Source organism: Mchenga conophoros, linkage group LG15 (assembly GCF_057382185.1).
Source record: "Mchenga conophoros isolate Kocher_MC1m ecotype Shallow Benthic linkage group LG15, M_conophoros_male_GT1.1, whole genome shotgun sequence".
Lineage (NCBI taxonomy): Eukaryota > Metazoa > Chordata > Actinopteri > Cichliformes > Cichlidae > Mchenga > Mchenga conophoros.
Window position 1 is genome coordinate 23240438 of NC_140540.1, and position 19643 is coordinate 23260080.

At 38.4% G+C, this 19643-nt stretch overlaps 1 protein-coding gene across 1 annotated transcript; it reads right to left on the reverse strand.

Moving 5' to 3' along the window:
* Positions 1-480: 480 nt before the first annotated feature.
* On the reverse strand, positions 481-4682 carry atf3 (activating transcription factor 3). The gene is made up of 4 exons (XM_085247435.1): positions 4542-4682; positions 3113-3371; positions 2874-2981; positions 481-2702 (listed from the first exon to the last, which is right to left on the reverse strand). The coding sequence occupies exons 2-4, from the start codon at positions 3368-3370 to the stop codon at positions 2400-2402; spliced, it is 669 nt and encodes a 222-aa protein (XP_085103561.1). The 5' UTR covers position 3371; positions 4542-4682; the 3' UTR covers positions 481-2399.
* Positions 4683-19643: the final 14961 nt, after the last annotated feature.

Sequence of the window (19643 nt, forward strand, 5' to 3'; positions counted from 1 at the left end):
AGATTATCATAAGAAATCAGCTACTCAGCCCACTTCCACTGAGCTTCAGGGAGCTTGTTTTTGGTTCTACAATTATTGCTGCACATTTATTAAGCTCTAACCATTATTATTATTATTATGTACTACTGATATGTTAATAACAATTTTTTTTGCATTTTTGTCCCAGTTACATGTTTCAGATCATCAAACAAAATATAATATTAGAAAGAGATAACTAGTCGCTAACATCTATCAGTCTGGACAGGGTGACAAAGCCAAATGTTTTCAATAATGAGTCCCGTTACATCTGGTGTGAAACTAACACAGCATTTCATTAAACGACAGCCAAACATGGTGGTGTCAGGGTGACGGTCTGGGACTGCTGTCCTGTTTCAGGACCTCACTGGTTGCTGTAATTGATGGAAACATGAATTCTGCTCTCTACCAGAAACTCCTGATGTCACATCTGCCCATCCATTTCCAGAAAAGGCATCTCACAGGTCGCATTTTCAGTTCACATCTTTAATTATCAAAGTATCAAAAATCAAAACAGAGATGGAAGTAGTTACACAGTGATAGTAGCAGTGCAGTTGTACCTGACATCCTTTATTTATTTCTGCTATGACACAGCTATAGAGAAAAAAAAAGTCTTCAGTAGTAGAAATAGGCACAATATGAATACATGCACTCAGTGCTCAGTGACTATCTAGTAATGACTAGCATCGGGACAACAGGTGACAAAAGTACTATGACCACAAAGACGCCTGCGTCCCTTTAACAATGTGACTCTCACACAACACATACAACAATATAAACCTTCTAACAGAGGAATACAACTTCAGTCTACAAAATTCATTATTATTCTGTCAAAGGAAACCCCTTCTGGTATGTACTCATCCTTCGCTTTGTGCGTCAGAGTTTCAGTTTGATTGAGAATGAGAAGTTAGAGTGTCGCTCAGGAATAAAGGGCTTCTGATCTCATGTTTGGCTTTATTTTACTGCCAATAAACAACAAACAGCAATTTGAGCAATAAACTGCTTTTTTCCTTGGGCTATTTTTTTTTTTTTTTTTTTTACAATGGAAAAGGGTGTGCAAGTGAACAACAACTATTTTGGCAGTTCGTTTTCAAACAGTGGAAGTTCACGACACACTTAGATTCTAACGTGTCAACAAATCTTGCATAACTTCAGAGTAAACTGATGCAGCGCTTCTGATACCTAGCTAACGATATCTAATGAACACAACATCCGGACCAAATGTTTTCAATAAATACATTTTTAAAAAAATAACTTTTGGTTTTGCTCTGTTGAGACCAAAGGAGGCATTGGTGTTTACATACAGCAGCACATAGTTAATATGCATTTGATACTTTATACAAGACACTGGGTAGAAAACACATCTGTAAAATAACACTTATGTAGCTTCATTGTCACAGAACAGGTTGAAAAAAAATCCCCTTTGCTTTAAGAGAGAACACAGTGATAAATAAAGTGTCCATTGGGCAATTGTGATTGCCATAAAATATTGAATTCTTAAGAAAAAACCCCACAACAAAACACTTATCTATACATGTGATTACACTGTCTTTTGTACTAGGCTTTTTTCATTAAGTGCAGAATTAGAAACCCTGCCTGCAACGTACATTTCCCTTTTGTGTCTGCTACACTCACAGCAAGGAACCCGACCCGTACTCATGCTTTTGGACGAGTCATCTCATATTATGTATAACAAAACGGACGTCTATAGCATACCTAGGTCCTGAGTGGTTAGTAGTAGCAGCGTTTTTAGTAATTCACTTTGTATACAGGACAAGCAGACAGGGTTAAAACAGCAACATCCTAACATACAGTAATCATTTAATAAATATGTCATCTTTGCTGTACACTAAACAGAGACCGCTTCTTTTTAAAGTCAGTGACTTGCATCTGTACACACTCACACAGTCATTCTGAATCTCCTTACTGTCGGGGTGAACTCTTAAATAATGTGCCTTGATCACCTTGAAATCGTGCTTTGGTACAAAAATCAGACCATCGACTATTCAAAATACTAATAAATCAAGAAAAGCTGTTGAACTTTGTTTAAGTGCTTTAGCATCTGTTCTTGGCCCTGACTGTTTAAAATGTTAAAAAAAAAAAAAGAAACACAATGCAAGTCAAAGTGCTGTCCATCATTTCTCACTCCTGTCCAATCAGCAGCTACGGGTTCAGGGAGCGGAAGGTGCTGAGGTCACTTTACACCGCTCTCTTTTTCTCTAGCAGCATTATGGACGGCAGGTGGGCGTGAGGAGTCATAGGTGGCGTTTCATTCTCAGGTCATAAGTTTTTATGTGGCAACTCCACCTCCTGCGAAACCAGTCAGTCCTACATCAGCAGCAGGAGATGGAAGAATTGCAAGCCCTAGATAACACTCTGGGCGATCATAAGTGACTGGGGCACTGGACATGATCGAGAGTCAGAAGTCCTCCGCCGAGAGGCGCTGCTGTGGACGTGGATGCGGATGAGGTGGTGGTGGAGGTGAGGTTGTGGAGTTGTAAGGTGCTCTCCTGGATGTGCTGGATGAAAAGGTTTCGCTCGTCCTCGGGCGTCTGGGGGTTCTGGGCTCGGACGATGCACGTCGGCCGGTGCAGGTTGAGCATGTAGACCAGCTGCTGCTTCTGCTGCTTAAGCTCCTCAATCTGAGCTTTTAAGTCGGCATTGATGCTCTCCAGCTTTTCAGACTCCTGCAGAGAAGGATGGAAGAAGAAGACTGTTATTCACCCGAGAAACATAAGCTACTTCTCACCGCAAGCTGCGAATGTCATGCTTTATAAATTGTCTAACTGTGAGGGTGCAAAAAGCTAAGAGTAGGTGCAGAATAACCAATGCTCAGATTGATGAAAGTGGAAAACTACCTTCTGGAGTGATTCAGTCTTTTCCTTCTTCTTGTTGCGGCACTTGGCGGCAGCGATTTTGTTTCTCTCCCTCCTCCTTTTCCTTCTTTCATGCTCCTCAGATGTCAACTAAAAAAAAGTGAGAAATATAGACCATTAAGAAAAAAATACTCTCTCTCTCTGTGTATGTATGTATGTATGTATGTATATAACAGACACATTACAGATAACTACATGCTGTAATTCCCCTTCTGCCTTACCTCTCGCTTGACCCCGTTCCTGTATGAAGTTAGCTCAGAGGCTCGATCCGAGCTGGAGCTGGCACCATCGGAGCTCATGTCGGTGCTAAGCCCGTTGGACAGTCGCTTGCTCTGGATTGCCAGCCGGAGCTCCTCTTTCACGATGGGTGTGAAGTTGGTGAAGTCGTCCAGGGTGAGTGTGCCTTGAGGGGAGAAGCAAGGAACCAAGGCGGAGCAGCTGATGTCAGCCAGAGAAGGACCCGAGTGCTGAAGCATCATTCTGTAAACGCAAGAGATGAAAATCATCAGGTGGGTTAGAAACACTTAATATAATTCAAAAGAAACTGAGCTAAAGTCATTATGAACCCAACGCTGAAAGTCACAAGATAAATAATGTGGGAAGAATAATAAAGGAATGTTCAACTTTTTGCTGAGTAACAATGACACAAATGTCAGAAGGAAATCCAAAGCTAAGATCGGTTTGAAAGGTCAACATGGCATGTTAAGGAGGACAAACAGATTGTGATGACAAGACAAATAGCTGTGTCATTCAAAACTGAGCAAATATTTGCTTTGTGGAAAACATGCTGTAAAAAAGGCTCATTAATTAGGGAGGTGTGGATGTTTGTTATCTAAACGGAGAAGTGAAAAGAGTTGAATTATGGCCATCAGCCAGATAAGAAGGTGTTTACATCAGCTCTGAGACCAAAACCAAAACAAGCACATTTATATTATATTCTTATGTTCTCCAGTAATAAATCATTTGCAACGAAGTCATTAATGATATGGTTTGTATTAGTCTGCACACAGCTGCACCTTCTTAGAATTAAAAAAAAAAGTTTTAAAAAGTCTTGTTAGCTCTACAAATATTTTACCACCGCCTCCCTCTGTTCCCTTCAGTTTCGTTATTATGTGTTCAGGTAATTATAAAAGAGAATTGTGCTATTCATATGTTTGTTTTGGTTTTGTTATTATAAAGTTAACTCAAAAGAAAGAAGAAAAAAAAGAAACAACAATATTAAAAGTCTCGTCAAAAGTGAGGAAACAAGTGCAAAAATCCGAAATACCTGATTATAAATAAGTTACAAAAAAAGTGTAACAAAATGCATTCAAGCAGAATCCAAGAAAAACGTCGCATGATGTCATATTTGAAACAAAAACAATAACAAGTTTTTATAAATACAAAATACGCTAAAATTAAAAAAAAAAGAAAAAAAGAAAAATCGTTAGTGCAAACTGCTCCAAAAAGATGCGCTTGTTTATATATTTTATATTTTCACGCAAAAACACGCGCGGAAGTTTTCTCAGTGTCCCGGTTCGGAGCGCACGGAGACACCGGCTCTCTGCGCTTCTCACCGGGATCAAAGAGCGACAACACCGCCTCTCTGCCCCTCACACACACGCTCAAACACCCCCGTCCTCCTCCACGGGAAACAGATCTCCAGCCTACCTGTTAAAGCTGTGAGTGTCCGGATCGGATGAAGTGCGCCGTGAAGAAAATAAACCTTCTCTTATGTCTGTGCGTTCCGCTCTTCCTGTGTCGGCTTCCTGCTCGTTGGCTACGGTTGCTCTTGTGGCCTTTACGTTGCGTCACCTCGCGCTTTTAAATTGGTTGAAGGGGCGGGACACATGACGCAACGCAACGCTACTAGAGAGCGAGAGAGGGAGGGTGCTAGGGTTGGGAGCCTGAGAGTAGGGGGGGTGACGTCATCCTATTTTTAGAAGGCTGATCCGGCGATGATGCAATCTAGCAACCCCGAGTGTTCTTCTCTGCCATAACAGGACAGGCGTCCCCTCCCTCCTCCTCCTCATGTTTTTTCCTCCTCTGCCTATCCTCCCGCAGATTTTCAGCTCTTCCTCATTCTCCTCCTCCTCCTCTCTGCTTCCTACCCTCTTCCCACCAACGCGTTATTCCTTTCCCAATCTTTTAATCTTTTTTTTCCTTTTTTGTTTTTATATTTGTCTCTTTTTTCAACACTTCATTCATCATCTCCAATCCTCTTTTTTGGTATAGTTTCTATCCCCCTCCTTTTTTAATCCCCCCCATCAGCTTTGGCCTTTTTCACAAATTTCCATGGTTTATGTCCCAAAATCCCTCTATTCTTTGCCACTCTCATAACATGTTTTTCTCTTATCTTCCCTCCCATCTAATCTCTGTCATCCTATTTCCAGTTGTCTCTTCTCCACTCGTTGCTGTACCTCCTGCACACGCATCTCCACTAATCACTTGAATCTTTTTTTGTTATTGTCTCGTAAATTTACCAAATTTAGAAATACGGGCTAATTTTCCTCTGCGACACCTGGTAGGTTGATGGTATTTACAGATAACCAGTTTAACCTGTTTGATCTTTTTCTTTTTAAAATTGCAGTTTCTTTTATTCCCTTTTTATTTTGTCTCCTGTTTTCTACTAAAAACCTTCACGTCTTTTCCTTTTTCACTCCTCCATCATTATATTTCCAAGTTCTTTCTGCTCACTTTTTCCCAGTATTTACTTTGATACTTTTTTCTTAATTATCCATGTTTTTATATTCTTTCATCATAGTACTTGTACATCTTTCCTTCTTCTATTCACCTGAAGTCTTTTGCCCTCTTTCTTCTACTTCTTTTATCTTATTTCTCTTCTCTCTCTTTCCTCCACTTTTTTCACCCCCATACATGTCCCGTCTTGTACTAATCAGCCTCATTTTATTATTCCTCTTTGCCCTCCATTATTGTTTCCATAAGCATCACCTCTTCACACGCTTCCCTTCCCTCTCTGTCATCTCTCCCTGTTTTGACACTGACATGGATTTCCATTCCAGGCATTCCACACTAACGAGTGAATAAGGCCGTTCAGGCTGAGTGACAGTGGACGGTTATTTATTGTGCGGTTACACCACACTCACCAGCTGGGGTATAAAAGAGGTTAGACAGACATGCAGACAGATATGGACCTTTGCATGGATGGATGGATGGAAGGATTATAATGATTTTCCTTTTCCTGTCTGATGATATGATGACATTTACCTGTCATGTGAGGACAGGTAAAGAAAACTTTCTGCATGTTTTCATTTCTGAACTACTTGTGCTTTTACATGTGTGTGTGTGTTACAGATTTGTAGACTGCCAGTAAATGTAATCTACACGCAGGGATTTTCTTGATTAGTTGTAATCAGATGATCTTGTTTACTCGACTGCTGACACAGATTTCCTGTGAGAATGTTGGTTTTTGGCTTCAGAATACAAAAATATGTGCGAATTTTCACTATTTAACATCTAAATTTAAATTGTAAGTCGTGGCAGCTGTGGAAATACACAACTAGTAAGCATCTATATGTTAATAATATTCAGACATAATAATCGATATTATTAGCAGTCTTTCACACTAGTTTTATGTATTATTATTGATAATAGTTTCAAAGTTACACCTGCAACTTCAGCACTAGCAGTAATGTCCTCGTCCTAGCAGTCAGATTAAAGGAAAATACATTTTAAAGGGTTTTACCTTAGCTATAAAACTCTGCTACTGTAACATAATGTTTATTTTATGCTTACTGAATTGTCCAAAACTGGAAAAGAAGATGGTTCATGAAACGCACGTTTATTTTATTTTATTTTTTTCCATATGGGCTGACCCATATCAGGTGCAGCTGTTTATGTTGGGCTGTTTTAATGTGCAGCCATAAAGCAGAAAGCAGCATGGCTTTAAAGTGCACACATATCTAGCAAAGACAAGCAGAGCATGCTGACGTCATCCTGATTCAGAATCATTCCAAAAAAGAAAGAAAAGAAAAGAAACAGATTGTTTTGTCTCAAATATTTCTGTCAGAAAACAGAACAACGTTATTATTTTGTGTGTGTGTGTCTGTTATGATGCCTACATATCCTGTCAAAGCAGAAAACTCGGCTCAACTTTTGCGTACATGATACAATAATTTCCTGATAGATTGTTATCTAACACGAACCATGCAACAACAGCTCTGCAGTTTTGTAAAATCCTGCTTCCACTAGATTACTCCTACTAGATTTTAAGTGACCTGATTCATGAGGATGTTTTAATTCTGATTAAAAGATGCAAGCTTTTGGGCATCTTGTTGACCTCTACTGCAGTTTATGTGCTTAACTTGTAAGTGTCATAGGTTTTTTTTATTTGTTCGAGTGATTTCACACACTGAAGAAAAGGTTCTTTCCCTCCTATTTCCTTGTAGTCTTTCTATCTTTTCCTTCCTTTTCTCATTTCCTGCCATTTTCAGTATAATGCCCTCTCGGTTTTGTAATTTTGAAACTCCCAGTTTCTCTGAGTGTACCAACAAAATTGACTTTCAGTTTTGCCAACTCAAGACTTTCTTGGAAACAATATTGCTTCACTATTTCATGAAATTATGAAATGTCAAAATCGAGTGATCATCAAGTGGTCACTATGTTTGCATCTCATCTTTTCTTAACTTTACTTGAAATGAAGCCAAGGAGACATGACTTGTCACATGAACGATGACTGCCATGACTGATCTAGAAATTCATGTAACTATGAATCCCACCCAGTTGTAAAGGCCATAAAATGGTTAATAATTAAACAAATGAGTTTCCACTGCTAAGGAAAACATCTGGCCTTATGTGAACCTCTGAAAAAACACTCCCTGACAAAGAAGGTTATGTAGTGGTGACCTGCTGAGGTGTTTTCTCCATTTTTAGACGGTGAGTTTGAAGGCCGAGTTGAACAAGGGAAATATTTCTCTTTGCCAGGAACTGAAAGAAAAGATCTGCTGTTTCCCCAAGCTGTAAATCTGAAACCCTGAAATAGGTTAAAATAAATTCTAATAAAAATTATTTTAATATAATTTAACCCAGCATAAATATTCTTATAAATAAAAACATACCACAGATGCTTTTGTCGGCCTCAGACTAAATGAAAGTGACTTCATTGACTTATGCCCTTGAATTCTTCAATGCATTGTCTACGTTTCCTGTGCATGTGACATGTAATGTATGTGCTAACTCACAGTCACATGGCTTGATTTTGTGCTTTTAGTTTTGGTCCAGATGGAAAACATAAATGCAGAGTGACTGCTGTTTGGAAAGTTAAGAAAATGCTCCGACTCAGAACTCCTGCTCAATCAGACATCACAGAGGATAGGGGAGGGGGTTTCCAAAGCAAACTTAGGATCCTAAAAAGCTCTTCCAACGAAGAATACTCACTCACTCAAAGAAAGAAAACATAAATTGTTACAGACAAATCAGAGGCAGGCTAAATAAAAATGAAAGTAAGAAGAGTAATATATTAATAAGAACACTTTTAGGGGCAAATTAAATGAAGGGACTGAGTCTGAGCTGCTCAGCTGCTCTACTGGAAGCAGGAAGAGCCTCAAAAGTAATCAAAATGACAAATCTAGACTATTCCAGAACATACTGGGAGCCAGTTTAAAAATGCCAAAATGGGAGTGATGGGAGGCTGCTGACTTCTTTATAGTCTACAGTCATTCAAATAGAGTTTTAGTTCAGGAAAGAAAAAAAGGCTGACACATGTAAAAGCACACTTTTAAATCTTAAATGACATCTTTTTTTAATTTTTAAGATGATAAAAGCATGACTGCATTAGTCTCACAATGTGGTGCTCGAAATTTAGGTTTTAATTAAATCAGATTTCAAGATAATTTGCAACCAGCTTGAAATTTTCAGGCCGAGAAGCAGCCGGTGGGAGAATCTGTTCAGCGTGACCTACGACCTGGTGGCAAGTTTCGTCTGAATTTAGCTGAAGGAAATGAAATGACGTCCAGTTCTGAACCTCATAAAGAGTCACATGATCTGAATTAGCCATCACTTACATTTATAACAGTGAGTCATGCAGAGACTCAATGTATGCTTTGATTCAGTGTAGTTTCAGTTAACTCAGGTACGCTGGTTTCAGTTTACTTTTCCCCGTTTAACTGGTTATATTAATACTGTTTAGATGGTTTTAAAACATTAAGCTTGTAGTGATGATTTCATTTCATTGGGAAATTTATTTATATATTTTTATTCTTAATTCAGAACAACTCTTATGATAAAAAGCAAAAATGCGTAACCAACAAAACCTATAAATAAAGATGATTTTTATCTTGACAAAAGCAAAAAAAAATAGAAAAGAAAAGTGTTTTCGCACGTTTTGAGTTTGTTGCTATCAAAGTGAATACATTCAGTGGAATGCGGAGCCTTGGCTTTTGCAACACATTTTGCAAACTCCCACCAGCTCTGGTTATCCACCTGTCAAAATATGTTTATGTCCTATAGTATGTGATGTCTCATAGCTCAGAGCCCCAGATGGAGAACTTCAGGCCCGGGTGTGCACGCTGTTCTGGAAAGTTACAGTACTCCCCTTCCTCAGCCTGACGTTGGAAAGGTGCTCGGGAGGAGGGAGGTGTTTCCAACATAAATGCGCCAGAGTTTTCCAAAGAAACATATTTAATCTTTTACAGCTGACAACTTCCTTTAAAAGGTCACCAGCCCAGACAACTAACGTAAGAGCAGAACATCACAGTCATTCACAATAATATATACAAACATTATGAATAGAGATGTTATAGGTTTTACTAAAATATTTTTAGTTGAGCTATTTTCACATCTAGTTTAGTTGAATTTCTGTCAACTTGTCTTGAATCTGCCAGAGAAATACTCGACATATAAAGTCCAGTGTCGTTTGTTCCCAGCTCTGATTTTAAACCGTACCATTAGTTAACTGTGCCTTTTAGAAATGCTACCTGTGCTGATTATCACTTCACAGATCTACTGTGGCGCATGCTTGACCTCGCCTCAAAATACATCCATGTTACACTGCATCTAATTAAAAGCTGACACGCTTGGAGTTGTAGTTTTTATTTTTAGTACGCCAGACAATCGTCAAAATGCTCGAGCTGAATGGCACAAATGCTCACGCTCGCATTTCCACTCCTCTGTCTTTCTCCGCGAGCAGCCAGACGAGTGTTGAAAAGTTTATGAGGTCAGTGTGGTCATCCAGATTGATGCTGCGACATGAAGTCATTGCTGACACTGTCGCTTATTAATACCATATGATCGGAGTGCTAACCCTCCTCAGCTAAATATTGCATTCTCTATTTTTATGTTTCAAGTGTTTCATGCCAAAGAGCTACGTGTGCTCATATCCACATACAGTATGGAGGAGCAGGCTCTTTGGGCAGCTTTTAAAAAGGAAAATACAGTCTATCAGATTAACTTTCTTAATGTCAAACTTCAAAAAATTCATACCTTTTTAAAATATAAAATCCAATAATGGAAACAGGTGGACTTTAAAAAGCTAAATTAAAAGATAAACAGTGAATTTTAGCTGGTTTCTAAATAAATCTGGTGTAAACACATTACAAAAACATATGAAAACAAATATATTAATCCCAGAAAGTACATAGGGTGATGTATAATATGTAAGTGGGTCTTTGGCCAGTTAACCATAACTTTTCCTTGTGATAATAAATCATTTTGTTTCTATTCAGTTTAACCTAAAAAAAAAAAAAACAGTTCTTCTTACAAGTTGTAAATAAGGGCACCGCAGGATTTCGCCACAAAACTCTCACTTTCACCTGCTATTCTGCTTACAGTTCACATCCTGGACTCCTACCTAATCTCCAAAACAGTTCCTGATGTGAGCTGATAAAGAAAACAGGACAGAGGACGGGTTTCACTATGACAGAAAGGAATGTGAATAAGAGCGAGTTTCTCATTCTGAGAGTTTGCTCTCAGTGGAAGAGAAAGTGAAAACCAAAGAAGAATTCGTAAGCCCATGTGCAGCAGTCTAGAGAAGCAAAGCCTACTTTTTAAACCCTCAGTTAAACACTAAACACCCTGCAATTCGTGGTTCAGGCTGCACATTAACTCACACCTCATTCATGCTTCTGTTTAGTAAAAGCTTCCCTACTGCAACTGTGTCTTATTAAAAAAGTCACCTTCTTGCCTCCAGCCAGTTCTAAATGCAGCAGCAGCTTCTTAATGGTTTTAGCACATGCTGTCACATGTCCTGGCTCTTGTCCATTGGCACCCTGTACGTTTTGGAATTGATTTTAAGATTTAGTGTTAAAGTGTGTCAGCGTCTGCGTTCAAGCTACATGACAGAAATACTGACCTCCGCGTGAGCAGGTTAACAGCCTCAGATCCTTAACTGGGGTTGTGGGGCAGTGAGTAGAACTGGGGCAATGGCTGCACAGACAAAGTAAACAAAGGGCTACATGTTGGATTAACTTAATCAAAATGTAAGAAAATGTTACAAAGAAAGGGATCAAACCCACTGCACTGGAATCAAGTTAAATAGCAGTAAAAACTCACTGCAGCCCTAATAATGATTCAACGGGGGTTCCTTTTAGGACTTTACAGGCTGGCTTTGCTTTTGCTGCTGTGTGACAGCACGCCGCATACTGAGACAATGTCCTGCATGTTCAGTGGCTCTATATTTTACCAACAAGAGTGCACGTGTCACAAGAAACTTGTGGCTGAAAATGTGATTTATGGCTATTGAAACTCAAAGGCGGTTAGCAAACAGAAAAGTAACTGACCGTTAACGGTTGTCACAGTTACTGTAACAGAAAAAAGGAATAGAAAAAGGGAATAAACCACTTTAGCTTTCCTTTTCTGAGTGTAGGAGATGGGAAAATTCAATTAAAATAAAAAGCTTCACATGCTTGATGGCATACTTTTTTTCTGAAACAGGGTTGTTTTGTTTGGGCATTTTTATTTTCATTTTAGTTTTTTTTATTTACCCCCATTTTATTTATTTATTTATTTTAGTTTTTAGTTTTTTCCTTGTTTTGTTTGTTTTTTGGTCTCATGGTCTGGATTTTTGCTTTCCCTTGTCTTGTTATTAGTATAACTTCAATAGACATGGAGAACAGATCAATAAAACAATAGTTCTGGCTCTAATCTGAACTGTATGAAGAATGAAATCTTCTTCAGATCCTATCTCGACCCTTACATGTGTAATTTTAGCTCAGACAGAAAACTCATGGACACGCCTCATATTCAGCACCATCTATATATCCATGTGGTGATACTCATTTATAAATTCTTTGTTTTTTTCCTCCGCATTCACCGGACAATGCTGCAGTTTTTTTTTTAAAAACTCTTTGAGATCAATACTTGGATTGAACAAATGGTAGCTTCATAGTCTTACAATTTGGAATTTCACAAGACCCAGTGAGGCATGGGGAAATTGTCATAATCAATAACTAATATAAGTAGCAGTGTTGCAACAATCAAAGGAAAAGATCCATGATCTACAGTTTTCAGGCCCCTCTTATGTTGAACCAGCTTCCAGTTTGGATTCAGAAGACAGACACTATCTCTACGTTTAAGATTTGGCTTAAAACTTTCCTTGTTGCTAAAGAATATAGTTAGGGCTCAATCAGTTATGTTCCCCTCACTCCCAATAGATCACAGTAGATGGCCGCCCTTCTGTGAGCCTGGTTCTGCAGGTGGTTTCGTCCTGTTAAAGGGAGTTTTTCCCAAGTGCTTGCTCAGAGGAGGTCATCTGATTGTTGGGGGGTCTTTAGCTTACAGTACAAAGCACCTTGAGGCAACTGTCGTTGTGATTTAGTGGTATATAAATAAAATTAAATGGAACTGTCTGTAACAGCAACACTAAGAGGTTATGTTAAATTCAGTTCCTTAACATTTGATTTAGATTTATAGATGATACTAGAAAAAAATAATTTAAATGATTTTGAGGTTTTGGGGAAAAGGAGCTCCCAGACTTAAATGATGCATAATGTAAACTAGAAATGAGGAAAATAAACTAATCATCTGCCCTCAAAAAGAAAGAAACTAAAGAAAAAAGAAGAAGAATGCGGGAGAGTTTCTTTATCTGGAAGGGAGAGCCTAGTTTTTCAGCCTCCTTCATACAGAGGACGATCCACCCACCAGTTATTCCAGGCTGAATTTGTTCAACTGGAACCAGAAACCCACCGGCCCACTTGCAGCTGCTGAAAGACACAGTCCACCAACAGCAAACACTGTTCTCAGAGAAAAGATGAATATGTTGTATTCAGGACCGAAATCATGGAGCCTGACATTCCTCCCAACTTCAAATGTCCAGTTGTGAAGCAATAAATAGTGAGTTCACTGCCTGGTACAGAAGACAGTTTGCGCATCATTGGAAAGTTCGATGACAACTACACAGATATTGTTTTGAACACATCAATGTGTCACTGCTTTGACAGGCAGGTGTGTTGATCAGGAAGCTGTGAGCATACCTGCAGTGGTTTACCTGTGCTGAATGGAGTCACTGAACACGCACCACTTTTAATTTAATTATCTGACAAATTTCTGTGTTAACTGATATCTTAGCACCCATTTGTCGAGATATGATTAATTCTCACTTCGAAAGGTGAAAAATTATGAAATTATTTGGTAACATCACTTGGTGACATCCATCCTTTATTTACAGGGTATTTTACAAGCACAAACCCATGATTGGCGTTTAATGATGCTGTGATATATGTGGTGGATTGTGTCTGTATAGTATGCTTGTCCACAAGAAAGTTACCAATAAACAGAAAGGTTTTGTAATTATTTTCTAAAGTTAAATGAGGTGCAAAAGCTAAAATGAGTCCATAACTTTGATATAGCGATATCACATAGAATGCTTATTACCTTTATAACAGTGGGATGAAAAAATCCCTTTGTTCCAACAACAGGCCACGTTCAGTTATTTGAACACTTTTCAGAGACACTTACAACTCACGAGAGTCCCGCACTGTTTAATTGAATCATGGAGCATGATCGGACATCGTTTTCATCTTTGCATATGTATCAGAGAAATCTACCCATATAAACCTGCAGTTTTAAAGCTCAATTTAAACAAACAAACAAACAAAAAATCTATATTAAAACAGTAACATATATAGCAATTATAACGTAATATACACCTCCTCACTCAAATTTCCAGATTAGGAACAAATGATTTGTTTTTTGGGAAGATCAGCCTTCCTGTTTCCTGTTTCACCTTTAAAATGTTCCGATAATAATATAAAAGTATTTATGGTGAAAACGATAAGTGTTGGAACAGGAGGAGGCTGTTTATCCTGCCGGTGTCTCTTCCCGGTTCCCAGCTGGTTGCCTGGTAAAGCCACCGGGAGGATAAGGGGCATTATTTCCCGGAAAGGGTGACGTAATCCTGGAGGGAATAATAAAAGATGAGGAGGCGGAGGAGCTTTTGTTTACAGTTTTTACACCACAAGGGGGAAATAAATAAATAAATAAATATTCTGAAGAAAACACAAAAACAAGCACAATACATTTTATTGTATTTTTAAAGCCTTATTTAGCTGTTCTAAAAATTGTACTCTATTTATTTATTTATCTTTAAAGAAACATGAACTACTTTTTGTGTATTATTTATAATTTAACAATATTAATTTATACAAGATTTCCACTGGAGTCATTTTCATCAACTTGCTTGCGTTGTATTTATTTGCATTTATTTTTTATTTATAATCATTACTATAATTTAACGGAAAGGATACAGTAGAATCCCTAATATTTAAAGAAACGCAATAGACTTACATATGCAGCTCATAGTAGAGATTCGTACCATATACCTTTTAGCACACAACAATATATTTTATCATAATTCATGACATTTTATATTCTTAGTGAATTAAAATGAAGAACAAAAAAAAAAAGAAGAAAAAACAACCCAACTTTATTTTGTGTTATTAATCTGCTTAATTTAATTCTTCATCATGTCCTCATTTTGCCCTTCCCTTTCTTTCCGGGAAGCTGCAGTTCTTCCTCGCCCTCCTCCTCCCCGTCTTTTGTTTCGTGTTCTTCATTATCTTCACGGGGTATCCGGGAAATCCCCCCCGCCCTTCTGGTCTCCTCTTCCTCCTCCCACTGATGAGAATCTGGGCGTGAAACACGGCGGTTGGGTGGATGCTTAATGCGAGGCTTACAGTATATTGTTAATGTGGTAAACGGGTTTTCGAGTTTACGGCAGCCGGCCCGGATCATTTGCACTTTCGATCTGAGTGATTCAACGCATTCTGGTAAATCTGCATTTCGCTGAAATGGAACTGCGGCACCAGCGGATGCCCGAGAGCTACATCACGAACCGTGCAGATTCATGCTTATTTCTAGAAACAGGCATAACATCATCTGACATCAGCTGTCCTACTTTCCTGTTAAACGGAAGATCGTTCACTTAATTTTCTTAATAAGGGATTTCAGCCAGTTTACATTATCCTGTAATATTAGCCTGTGGCCCACATGCTAGGTAACCACGAAGGGATATACAGTGTAATATTATTTCCACAATAGTATCTCATTCTTGCTTTGAAAATACGAGCTGATACGAGCGTCTTTTTTTTGTTATGCTGATGTGATTAGTCATTAAATTAGCTGAGAGACAGAAAACTACTAACTTTGGTATTAAATCGATTGACTGCTGTTAACCTTACTAAACCTTATTTTGTAGGGAAACAGGAAATGTTTGCATGCAAACATAAAAGGAATTATATAAAGCAAAAACGGGTTATTTAAAATGTGATTTGTGTTAAATCCAAGTTTCTTCCTTTATTGTGGTGATTTTGCTCACACGTTTACTGCCCCTCCATCTGCAGGCCTCTGCACATGAACAGTTCTACATAGTTTCTATATAATTATGCAAATCTGTTTGTAGCATTTAAGTGATGGATTTAAGAGTATGTTTTGTTGCCAGAACATTGAATTTATTACTCTGCCATTACTCTGTTAGACACGCCGCACTATTTTGTGCCACCTGTTGAAGAGCGTTAATGAAAGCGTTACAAAAAACAAGACTTTCACAAAATATTCACACCTCTTTTCTATTTTTGCACACTTCCATGTCTTGTAGATTTTGTCCATCAAGCTACACGAACATTGGAGTTAAAATACTGCAAGTTTCTTAAACATTATAAAAGAACATTTAGACCTTTAATTCGTGCCACAGCTGCACGGCAGAAGTACAGCTGTGGCAGTTGTTTCGCTGTGTTTATTCCCTTTTCTTTGGAATACATTGAGAAGTGGAACCACATGTGAACTTCTGGCTATGGTCTCTGAGCTGAACATCATTCTAGGGATTCGTGCAACAGGTTTTGAGATGTGTTTTCTCTTATCAAAGTTCTTAATCAGCATTAACTTGTATGTAAAACACCCTGTTGAACATCCTGCTGAACATCCTATTTTCTCAGGGCTGACTGCAGCTCAGGGCTCTGTGAGGTTTTAACCCAGTTGATGGCATGCTGCTTGGAGGGACTGCTGGGTTGGTCACATCACTCACCAAGCCCCTTCCAAGTAAGCTAGTCAGTGTGGCCAGATGCTCGACTCTAAGTAAAGTCCTGGTTGTTCCAAACTTCTTTCATGTCACATTTTTTCTTACCTTTGCCCTCACTAAATTTTATGCTGGGGTATGCAGAAAGTTTATTTATCTTCACAGCTTAGATTTTTGTCCTGACATGTAATGAGAATATTTAAAAACTTGCCCAATACCTTCACTTTCCCACAGGTTGTTCTAAACAAGTGACTCCAATTTGAATTGCAAAATGTTATTTTAGCAAATGTTTTGTAAGTAAAAGTTTTTGAAAACCCTCTCGGTGCTCTCATGTTGTCATGATGTGTGACCAAGTGTAGACTGATAGAGCACCTACCCCAAAATCTATAAACACAAGATTGCAGAACATTCTGCAGAGACTCTGGGTATAAATGAAGGACCTGCCTTGATGTTATACTATGCGGCAGACTTATTTGCAGTTATTAAAACAGATCAAAATAACCTGATTATGCAGTAAATTTGATTTTTGGAGTGATTCTGTGGCTCTAGGCCAACTGTGCATTTACTGTATGAATTGAAAAATATGCAAAGTTTCTTATTCTTACAAAAGTTGAAAAGAAACCAAAGACTTGTGTGTGTGTATATGTGTAGTCATTCACTTTTTATGGTCCTATAGTCCGACTGTTATTTGCTATCACAGTGTTTATAATTTGGTTTGAAATTCAATAATAAAAGTACAGTGATATCATACCCTTGCGCATACGTCATTCCTTTGTCTGTGTTTCACTGAATTTTACTCTCGGTTGTTCTTAAACTATCTTTCTGTTGAGATTCAATGATCATTCTGTCGTTCAGGTTTTGAACTGATATCTGTGGAGATTTCTTTCTGTGGTGAACGGTGACATTCACCACAGAAAGCAGAGACAAAGATCAGGCCCTATGTGAAACTGTATTGTGGTTATGATTCGTCATGATTACAATGCATTAAGGCAAAAAGCAGGCTGATGATTCAGTTTTTATGGTGCTAACGTGAGCAGTTTCACGTGACAAGAGATGACAAGCAGTGTTTTGTGAACTTTAACCTTGATGTCTGACTTATTTGTAGCACTTTCTTCAAAAGGACTTTGTAGGTGTTGCATGTTTGGCATTCTTTTAGAACATGTCACAACCGTTCTGTGGATTTATTCAGCTTGACTCTCTTCTGTCTCCTGATGTAATCACAAATTGACTGTATGATGTTTAGGACTAGGTCCATGTGAGCAGTCACACAATCTGATTGGGGATTCTTTGTGTTTCTTTGTTGTTGGCATTTTCTTTTAGATCTTTATGGTCATGCTCTGACTCTCTGTGGCCATTTTTCTGCATGGTCTTTGTTCTCTTTTTAGTCATTTGTCCAGTCTTTGTAGCCATTGTTTTATTCTACATGGTCATTTTTGCCTTGTGGTCATTTTCAGTCTCTTTCTGGTAATTTCATGCTTTGTTTTGCTCGGTCAATTAGTCTGTGGATGTTTGTTTTTTTGTCTTTTATTTAAATTTTGCGCCTATGTGGGATTTTTTCTGTCTCTTTGAAGTCACTCTCAGTTTTTTGTGGTCATTTAGAGTCTCTGTCGTCACTTTTCTAAAATTGTGTGTCATTTGTCTCTTTGTGGTCATTTTATATGTGACCATTTTTTTAAGTCTTTTTGAGCCCTTCATCTCCTTCCAGACATTTTTTTTAAGTCTGTATGATCATTTATCACTTTTTGTGATCAGCCTGCGTCTTGTTTAAGTTATTTTATGTCTCTCAGTCTGTGACAGGCTGGAGACATGTCCGGGGTTTAATCAAAGCCAGCTGAGGTTTTAGCCCCTGTGGAGCCTTAGTTAAAAAGATGTTTAAGAAGCTGGATGGACGATTGGACATATTTATAATTTTGACATTATCAAGGGCGGCAGCGTTGCTTGTTCAGATTCCAGAGGTAACTGTGCAATCCCGAGCCAACGCACTCTAACGAACTGTCCTTGTACTAGTTCTTTACTTCCCTGCTTACAGCATGTGTTTGATCTATCCAATTAATTATTATTGTTTTCTATTTTATAAATACTTTTTGCTACCTTGAGGCATTCTTTCATGCAGTAAACAAACCCCAGTTGCCCGAAAACATTAGATCAGAAGTAAAGGTTTTCCTTTAGAGGTTGTTGTCCTGCTCCTGAACTTGAAGCCGTGGGTGGTTATGGTTGCGAAGGCGTCGTTTGTGGGATGAATGGAGTTGAATGGGTCAAAGGTACAGTCTGTTATCATTATAGAGCAACCACATTGCACAGACTAATGTAAGCTTAAGGTCATGGAGGACAAGCAGTGTGATTCATTGTTTGTGCATTTATCCCAGTTCAGTTCACTGCCCAGACGGGTTCAACTGTTTGAGTTTCTCTTTATCAAACCACACCTGAACAGGTCGTGTGAGGTGTGTTCCTGGTCTTCTCCCAGTGTTTCTAACACCTCTTCAAAAGTTCACTGAAACAAAAACAACAACGTCGCTGTGCTGCCGTGTGCCGTAGTTTAATCTTTCCATTCGGCAGCAAAGATAAGAAAAGTGATTTATCACACTCAGGAAGCTTGTGCGCAATTCATGTTTACTGTAATGCCCTTGCTGACTTGGACTCATGCCTGTAACTAATAAAAATTCAGCACATAGAAGTCCATAGAGGCCAACGCAAAGGAAATCTAAATGTTTTGCAAGTTAAAAGTCAGGAGTCATTTGTGTTGTTTCTGTGAAGCATAATTACTCCATGTTATATCCAATTTCCCAAATCTACTCAGACTCAGGCTCTATAAAAGTTATTTTAAGACTTTGTTTGTGGCTTATATGATTTCAATGCAAATTTAATGATTCCACCCATTAAAAAAATCTAAAATCTTAACTGATTTAAATTTGCACAAAGTCTCAAGAGGCCGAAACACCCGCTACATCCGTTCTATATACTCCACTTGTAGTACATAGAGCAACTTTTTTTGATAGACTAACAAGTTTTGTCTGGAAGGCTGCTTTTCAGACAAAAAATCTGGCCTGATATGAAGCTGCCAAATACTACTGTGTGGTCTTTATCTGGATTCAAGGTCATGAAAATTACAAGAGAGCCTTTCAGCTTGTTTCCTTCATGCCGAACACAAACATCAAACAAAAGGAAACTATTCATTTTGGCCTCTTCAGACATTCTCACTGCAAATCATGAACACTTGTCCAGTTTCTTCCTATAGGTACTATTGTGGCAGCACAGTAACACTTCAAGTATTGAAGTATTACTACATCTATGGTTCAAAATAGCAAACC